Below are 9,446 nucleotides of genomic sequence, written 5' to 3'. Positions count from 1 at the left end.
CGCAATGGGGCAGTTTGACTTGGCGGAAGTGGGGACCTCTCCACGCTGGGTCCCCACGGGCACCGGCTACAGTTTATCCAGGCGGATGTGGCGAAGTGAGCTCCTCCAACTTGAGTGTCAATCTTTTTTTTTTTTAGGGGTAGTTTCCATACTGGTAGCTGATGAAGCTACCAGTAGATAAAAGCATAGACCTAACACCAGGCCAGAGGACTAAAAACAAGCAATGTGTTGTGCACACCACGCAATAGCGAATACCAGGTCTGTATAGTAGCTGACACAGACCTTTAGCCCATAAACCTATTTATACTTCCGAACATCCACACCACGAGGGTGGGCTCAAGCCCCAGATTGACCAGGCCTATTCACTGTCGGGTGTACGTTACACCAGGTTGTCAGGCAGTTATTATGACGCCCGTGGTAATCTTACAACAGTTTATGAAACTGTTGGAAGAGCAATTACCCGCGAAAGGCAAAGATCCCGAGTTCGAGTCTCAGTCCGGCACACAGTTTTAATTTACCAGGAAGTTTCATATCAGCGCACACTCCGCTGCAGAGTGAAAATCTCATTCTGGAAACAGTCTATGTATTGGCGAGATTATTTCCACCACTTCTGAGGAGTTACTCAGTCCGGCACACAGTTTTAATTTACCAGGAAGTTTCATATCAGCGCACACTCCGCTGCAGAGTGAAAATCTCATTCTGGAAACAGTCTATGTATTGGCGAGATTATTTCCACCACTTCTGAGTAGTTACCGGCGGGGACGCTTGTCCACATGTTGCAAGGTCAGACTTGTGCAGTTGAGAACTGGTTTAATATGCCATCAGACATAAACACTGCCGAGTGTTTGTCACTGTACAGAGGCTGTCGAAAGAGATAAGGGCGTCAGAAATATCGAACACAAGTGTGCTTAAGAACGACCGTTTATTGTACAAAGTTCACACATGGAAGGAAAGATGTTAGGAGACGACACGCTGGGTGCGCGCGAGCACGTCGTTGAGGACGGAGAGGACGCTGTCGAAGGTCTCCTCGCTGGTGGGGACGATCTGGTCCGCGGGCAGCAGGTGGCCGAACTCGCCCGTGTCCCGCAGCTCCCAGGCGAACGGGAAGCGCTTGGCCTGCACGCCCATCAGCCAGTCGATGCTGCTGCCGGCCGCCGGGTCTGAGGCAGAGGCGCGTCTCTCACACACTTCACAAGTTTCTCTACGGTATCAAGTTCAAGTAAATCGTCAGGAAGAATCCATTAGTAAAGAAGTTTACAAACGGAAAGCACAAAAATGTCGTCATTAGACTACTACCGACTATATTCATAAAAGACCAAACCGTATTGGTGGCCAACTTTGACAGGATATTATACGTACAGGTGCAAAAACAGAGAAAATGACATCTTTGACAGTGTAATTGTAACATAATTGAAAGAATAGTAGCCAAACAGTGAATAAGTCTGGAAGAGATATACCATAAAACAATAAGACAAAACTTAGACAAAACAGTGCTGTGTGTGCGTGTGTGTGTGTGTGTGTGTGTGTGTGTGTGTGTGTGCGTGTGTGCGTGTGTGTGTGTGTGTGTGTGTGTGTGTGTGTGTGTGTGCGCGCGCGCGTGTGCGTATGCGAGAGAGAGAGAGAGTGAGGGGGAGAGAGAGAGAGATGTGGTGAGGCGAAAGAAGAGGACGACAATATGGGGATTGTTAATCTCATTAAAATAAAGTAAAATAAATACAAGAATATTGGAGAAAAGCCTGAAAAAGAGTAACACATGGAAGGTGATGCAAAAACAGCGTAAAAGATAACACTAATAACTATAACACGTTAATATTGTACGCACAATGTTTAGACGACCGAATCAGTCGTCTTCTTCAGGTACTGCGAGATTTGCTGTAACGTATACTCGCTGTCTGGACTCCAACCAATACAGCAGCCGGCCGGTGTGGCCGTGCGGTTAAAGGCGCTTCAGTCTGGAACCGCGTGACCGCTACGGTCGCAGGTTCGAATCCTGCCTCGGGCATGGATGTGTGTGATGTCCTTAGGTTAGTTAGGTTTAAGTAGTTCTAAGTTCTAGGGGACTTATGACCACAGATGTTGAGTCCCATAGTGCTCAGAGCCAGCCAATACAGCAACTGAAGAAGGCTATTGGGACGGTCGTCGAAGTACTGTGCGTTAATTGTAAACGACAACTTGGCAGAACACCCAGAAGAACATTTTTTCAGTCAAGCTGAGAAAACATGGACACAACAAGTCTTTAGAAGTCCCCTGCAGAAACACTGAACTATGCTGCCCCTATAGCCTTCCATAACTGCGAAAGTGTTGGCGGTACACGATTTTCTACATGAACTGACTTCTGGATTATATAGCATAAATGCTCGATGGGCTTCATGACTGGTAATCTGAGTGGCTAAATCATTCGCTCGAATTGTCCAGACTGTTCTTCAAACCAATCGCCAACACTTGTGGCCCGCTGACAATTCCGCAGTTGTTTGGGAACATAAAGTACATGAATAGCTGCAAATGGTCTCCAAGTCGCCGAACATAACCGTGATCGTTTCAGTCCGACCAGAGGACCCATTTCATTCCATATAAATACAGCCCACACCATTACGGAGCCACCGTCAGTTAGCACAGTGCTTTGTTGACAAACTAGGTCCATTGTTTCGTGGCGTCGGCGCCACTCTCGAACCCTACCATCAGCTCTCACCAACTGAAACGGGCCACGGTTGTCGAGACGTCTAGGGTCCAGCCGATGTGGTCACGAGCACAGGAGAGGCGGTGCAGGCCATGTCGTGCTGTTAACAGAGGCACTCGCGTCGGCCATCTGCTGCCATAGCCCATCCACGCCAAATTTCGCCGCACTGTCCTAACGGATACGTTCGTCGTACTTCACACGTTGATTTCTGCGGTTATTTCACGCGATGTTGCTGGTCTGTTAGCACTGACAACTCTACGCAAACGCCGTTGTTCTCGGTCGTTAAGTGAACACCGTGGCCACTGCGTTGTCCATGGTGAGATGTAATGCCAGATATTTGGTATTCTCGGCACACTATTGATGCTGTGGATCTCGGAATATTGAATTCCGTAACGATTTCAGAAAGAGAATGCCCCATACGTCTAGCTCCGACTACCGTTCCGCGTCCAAGCCTGTTTACTCTCTGTTGTGCAGCCACAACACGTCGGGAACCTTTTCACTTGAGTCGTCTGACTACAAACGACAGCTCCGCCAATGCACTGCCCTTTTATACCCTGTGTACACGATACTACTGCCATGTGTATACGAGGTGCGGCTAGAAAAAAACCGGACTGATGCTGGAAAAAACATTTATTTACAATTATTTACAATTTCATGTTATCTCCTTCAATGTACTCTCCTCCTCGGTCTCTACACCGCTCCATACGAATTTTCCAGTGTTCATAGCAATGCTGCAGATCATTTTCGGTAAGTCCATACATTACTTCCGTCGCTTTTTCTTTTACTGCTTCAACAGTCTCAAATCTAGTGCCTTTCAAACCTGACTTGACTTTAGGGAAAAGAAAAAAGTCACAGGGGGCCAAATCAGGTGAGTAGGGTGAATGATCTAAGATGGGAATGTTGTGTTTTGCCAAAAACGTCTTCACTGACAACGCACTGTGAGCTGGGGCATTGTCTTGGTGAAGGATCCATGACTTTTTTTTCCACAAATCGTTCCGTTTTCTCCATACTCGCTCACGTACGGTAGCCAGGACGCTAATGTAGTAATGCTGATTCACTGTTTGTCCCTCTGGTACCCAATCAATGTGCACAATCCCTTTGACGTCAAAAAAAAAAACAATCATCATTGCCTTGAATTTCGATTTTGAAATTCGTGCTTTTTTTTTGTCGTGGAGAACCAGGAGTTTTCCAATGCATCGATTGACGTTTAGTTTCGGGATCGTAAGTAAAAAACCACGATTCATCGCAAGTAATAACATTTTGTAAGAAGGTGGGATCACTTTCAATGTTTTCCAGGATGTCAGAACAAATCATTCTTCGGCGTTCCTTCTGTTCAATTGTGAGACACTTTGGAACCATTTTTGAACACACTTTGTTCATGTTGAAACTTTCATGAAGAACCTGCCTAACACTTTCCTTGTCAACTCCTGTTAACTCAGACACTGCTCTGATTGTTAAACGGCGATCTTGTCGAACAAGTTTACCGATTTTTTCAATGTTTGCATCAGTTTTTGCTGACAATGGTCTGCCAGTGCGAGTGTTATCACTGGTGTCTTCGCGGCCATCTTTAAATCGTTTAAACCACTCAAACACTTGTGTTCGCGATAAACAATCATCGCCATACACTTGTTGTAACATTACAAACGTTTCAGTTGCAGATTTTCCTAGTTTGAAATAAAATTTGATGTTAACACGCTGTTCTTTCTGTACACTCAACATTTTCCGACGCACAGACAAAACGTCAACTACTTAAAACAGACGCCACGGGCAGACTGAGTGCAGGAGGCAGATGAAACTCGACCAGTAGGCGGAGCGAGAGTCACGTGACAGGCCACGCGACTTTCAGCCTTATTGCATTCGTTTTATTGTTTCACCAGTACTAGTCCGGTTTTTTTCTAGCCACACCTCATATGCGCATATCGCTATCCTATGACTTATCACCTCAGTCTATAACGATTTGGAATGCATTGACAGTTGAAATAAAATAAATAAATACAAGGTGAAATGGAGGCATACAATTTAACACAAAGTGTGGGAAGAATTGAAGATATGTTGGGCTTAAGTGATGTTAAGACAGGGGAAATATTAAGCTATGTTTGATCATGTAACATTAAATGAGGAGTGCGTGTGTCAGATGTTTGTTGATCTCCAGGGCTTCGTACAGAATCAGTTTTCACCCTTTTCTCGCCAGGAAGAGGACATGAGACTGTGGCTAACAGCTGCGGCTGTCGCTCAGTGCATGCTCGGCAAATGTGTAGTCAGAATATTACGACCCCGAACAAAGTCCACGGTCAGCCATTCTTTCTGCTATGTGTCAGCCTGACTGACGCATGTGAAACGTATTACACTCAAGATGAACAATTTTATATGCCCCACTGTCCAGTATTAATTGAGTCTTTTTTGTTGAAAATAAACTGGGCTGTTGTTTCTCCGAAATAGTAGGAATCTTCAAACACGCAGGATTGCAGTGTTTTAGGTACAATCTATGACACTTGTCCTAGTATGAGATAGTAAACCACCTTTCGGAAACACTGAAAGAGACAGCTGAGGAAGCATAAAGGAAGACTGTCGCTTGGTTTTCGCTTCTTGTGTTACGTGTGACCAATCATGGTTAGGTTATAGCCCATGGTTGATGTAACAAATTTCACAGTGTCTAGTTCTCCTTGGAAAACTTCTTTGGACACTGGAACTGGCATGAGATGATGCACCAATGAATGGAGTGCTGCTTGTTTGTGAATGACTGGGTGCTGAGGGCAAGAAATTACTAGACAAAACTGTCTGCAGTTACAGTTTTCCTATATATATATATATATTGTCTGTTCCATTCACTGACAACTTTGTGAAATCTAAATTAAAGAGTCAACATCTGCATCGGACGCTTCAGATGTTTCGCTAAAGTGTTTCACTTTTCTAAGACTGTTATTGTAATTATATTTATTACCATTATTATTATTATTATGTCCGGTCGCGGCAGCTGAGTGCTCAGCGCGAGGTAAGGTCATTCCACAGGGCCCGGGTTCGATTCCCGGCTGTATCGGAGATTTTCTCTTCTCAGACACTGGGTGTTGTGTTGTCCTAATAATCATCATTTCATCCGCACCGACGCCTAAGTCACCGAAGTGGGGTGAAATCGAAAGACTTGCACCCGGCGAACGGTCTACCCGACGGCAGGCCCTAGTCACACGACATTTTTTTATTATTCTTATTATTATCTTTATTTTCAAATCAATTTTTTTCATTCGTTTGACATGAGATGCACTCCGGGATTTTTTCCAGTTCAGACACCGACATCGTGGAACAACCAAAAGCCATTGTAATGAGTACTGATTTCGAGACAACTAATTTCCATCAAGCGACCATCTTCAAGACATGGTTTAACCCTACACAAGCTCAAGGAAGATTCCTTGGCGTAAAATATGCATTTATTTGGTTGCAGCGTCTGACACATGAACTACCTACCACTCTCCTTAGGTTTAGTTCCAGTGATTTAAATAAATACGTAATACTTTTTCTCAGGATACGTGCAATTCCAAAGAATAATATGCCTGTATTATCATTACCGAATAATAATTCATATTAAACTAATTTTTAATCTTATGGTATTGCGAGTTTCAGTATTGAGGGGAGATGGAAGGAAGAAGACTGCTGTCCAGTCATGGACTGTGTTGCCGCGTTTCTTGCAGACACGGACTGATTCCGGAGTAAGCAGTATCGCATATACGTGACGGTATTATTCTGCTTAGCCGATTACGTACAATAGGTTGTGTTTCAGGAACAGTGAATATCACTTAAATGTTACAAGAGGGTTAAATGTCTTTCAAAGATGCTGTAAGGACAAGGGCGACTATGTGTCCCATATTTCTCAAACTAAACCTGTAAGTATGTGAATGACTGTATATATGAATTACATAATTTTTGTTGTTCTTCAGTTGTAATACTACAACGTATCCGATATCCCCTTACAGGTGACCTACGTGTGAATAAAACTGCTACTGCTACAACTATTATTAAAACAACTACTATATTTTTGAACGGATATCTTTTTAAATTATAATTAATTGAAATCCTCAGCTGCCGACAGGTGTTGTTGATATACCTCGATGGCGACAGTTGAAAATGTGTTCCCCGACCGGGACTCGAACCCGGGATCTCCTGCTTACATGGCAGACGCTCTATCTATCTGAAACACGGAGGACACAGATCAATAGCCCGACTGTAGGGACTTATCCCGTGCACGCTTCCCGTGAGACCCACATTCCCAACTGTCCACAATCTACATACATAATGTACCTAATAGATATTTGCCCATCCACTCATTACTTGCGCCCACTAACGTGACATTACTCGTAAGAGTTCGGGCAACCTGTGCGCATTCGCACAGACGAAGGTCAATGGCCGGGTAGCCTTTAACTATATATGAAGGGTTTCACTTAATTATCATTTATTCTAGAGAAGCTGCACGGTCATCAATGGTATCTGTTCTTTCGAGAACAGTTACTATCTTCATATACATATCTTTTTAGTTGCAATGGCTTTTGTTATTGGTACACAGTATATTGTTACATCAGAATCGGGTTGGTACTCACAGATAGTGTCCACAATGCTGCCGTATGTGAACTGGGTGCCGTATCTGGAAGCCAGAACTTCCGCAGCCCTACCCGCTATTTCAAGCTGGAAAAAAGCGGAAATATTCGTATGAGTTATTTTTACGTTGGAAGACAGACTGAAGAAAGGTAAACCTACGTTTACAGCAGTTGTAGATTGAGAGAAAGCTTTTGATTGCGTAGACTGGAATACACTCTTTGCAACTTTGAGCACAGAAGGGCTAAAACCAAGAGAGCGGAAGATTATCTACAAGCTGTCCAGAAACCAGACTGGTGTTATAAGAATCGAAGAGCACGAAATAAAAGCGTAAGTTGGGAGTGTAGCATCTACCCGATGTTAGCTAATCTGTACTGCGGGCAAACAAAAAAATGAAACCACGCAGGAATTTGGAAAAAGAATTTAAGTTCAGGAAGAAAAAATAAACACTTTGCAATTTGCCAATAACGCTGTAATTCTGTCAGGGCAAAGGATTTGCAATAGCATTTTAACTGGAAGCATAGTGCGTTGAAAATAAGGTATAAAATGAATATCAATGAAAGAAAAACGAGAGTTGTGTAGTCGAAATATAAGGGCGATCAAAAAGTTCCCGTTCGAGGGCGTTGCTGCACCGTACATGCAACGTAGCGCTACTCCGATGCGCGTGTATAAGAAACAACACGTAGGCGAAAGATTAGTGTAGCATTTGTGCCGGCCGGTGTGACCGAGCGGTTCTAGGCACTTCAGTCTGGAACCGCGTGACCGCTACGGTCGCAGGTTCGAATCCTGTCTCGGGCATGGATTTGTGTGATGTCCTTAGGTTAGTTAGGTTTCAGTAGTTCTAAGTTCTAGGAGACTGATGACCTCAGATGTTAAGTCCCATAGTGCTTAGAGCCATTTGAACTATTTTTTGCAGCATTTGAGCCTTTCCGACGTGCGTGCAGTGAATGCGGAATCGTGAGCTATGCCGAATTTATTACCAGATGTGTCTAAAGAGAACCAACGAAGTGTTATTTTTTATGAGCTGCCTAAGGACAAACACCGGCAGACATCCATCGGAGAATGAAGCATGTGTACGGGGCAGTATGTCTGTAGAAAACCAACGTTGTGCAAATGTGCGGCAAGTACCGTGCTGGATGTTGCTGCTGCGTGATAACGCACGTTCCCGTATCGCAAATGTCGTAACGCAAGGTTAAGCCAACTCGTGGGAGACACTGGAACACCTGCTCCAATCCCCTAGTCTCTCCCCAGGCAATAATCACGGCTTCGGTCCCTTAAAAAAGGCCTGGAAGGGTCGGCTACTCCTTTCGGAAGAGAATGTACAGCAAGCAGGTCGCTTGCAAGGCCTGAATAACCATTGTGTCCGTCTTTGACACGGATAACAGTGGGGAACCGTAGTGGCGTGAGAACAGTGAGGTCTTGGTAGGTATCTGGAGGGAGCCGACACCACATCTGCACAAACACACACACACACACACACACGTCACCTAATTCCTGTAAACTCGGTTCCGTATCGCAAATGTCGTAACGCAAGGTTAAGCCAACTCGTGGGAGACACTGGAACACCTGCTCCAATCCCCTAGTCTCTCCCCAGGCAATAATCACGGCTTCGGTCCCTTAAAAAAGGCCTGGAAGGGTCGACTACTCCTTTCGGAAGAGAATGTACAGCAAGCAGGTCGCTTGCAAGGCCTGAATAACCATTGTGTCCGTCTTTGACACGGATAACAGTGGGGAACCGTAGTGGCGTGAGAACAGTGAGGTCTTGGTAGGTATCTGGAGGGAGCCGACACCACATCTGCACAAACACACACACACACACACACACACGTCACCTAATTCCTGTAAACTCGGTGGGTGGGGGGGGCGGGGGGGCGATGAGGTCTGACGTCATGACAGTTACATCCCAGATGTGTTCGACCCAGCTCTAATCTGGCGAGTTGGGGGGCCAGAACGTCAATGGGAACTCGGCACTGTATTCGTTGAAGCACTCCATCACACCCCCGGCCTTGTGACATGGAGCATTACCTTCTTGAAAAATACCACTGCCGTCGGGTTCAAATGGTTCAAATGGCTCCAGGTCTGAAGGTACTATTAATATTGTCCGCTACATCATTAATTCACAACATGGACACCGTGTGTGTCTCTGACTAGCAGTCATTCCCCGCCAGGTTTATATCGATAGTAAGTC

General features: G+C 44.9%; 1 protein-coding gene across 1 annotated transcript in view; it reads right to left on the bottom strand.

The window, feature by feature from the left end:
- Nucleotides 1–925: 925 nt before the first annotated feature.
- Nucleotides 926–9,446, bottom strand: part of LOC126176039 (zinc carboxypeptidase-like) — an 87,201-nt gene continuing 78,680 nt past the window's right edge. The window contains exons 9-10 of the mRNA XM_049923171.1: nt 7,264–7,348; nt 926–1,160 (exon numbers count right to left, since the gene is read on the bottom strand). Of these exons, the coding sequence (XP_049779128.1) occupies nt 958–1,160; nt 7,264–7,348 (288 nt within the window). The 3' untranslated portion in view covers nt 926–957. The remainder of the gene's footprint in view (nt 1,161–7,263; nt 7,349–9,446) is intronic.

This window comes from Schistocerca cancellata, chromosome 3 (genome assembly GCF_023864275.1).
Source record: "Schistocerca cancellata isolate TAMUIC-IGC-003103 chromosome 3, iqSchCanc2.1, whole genome shotgun sequence".
NCBI lineage: Eukaryota > Metazoa > Arthropoda > Insecta > Orthoptera > Acrididae > Schistocerca > Schistocerca cancellata.
This window is presented reverse-complemented; position numbering and strand designations above follow the sequence as displayed.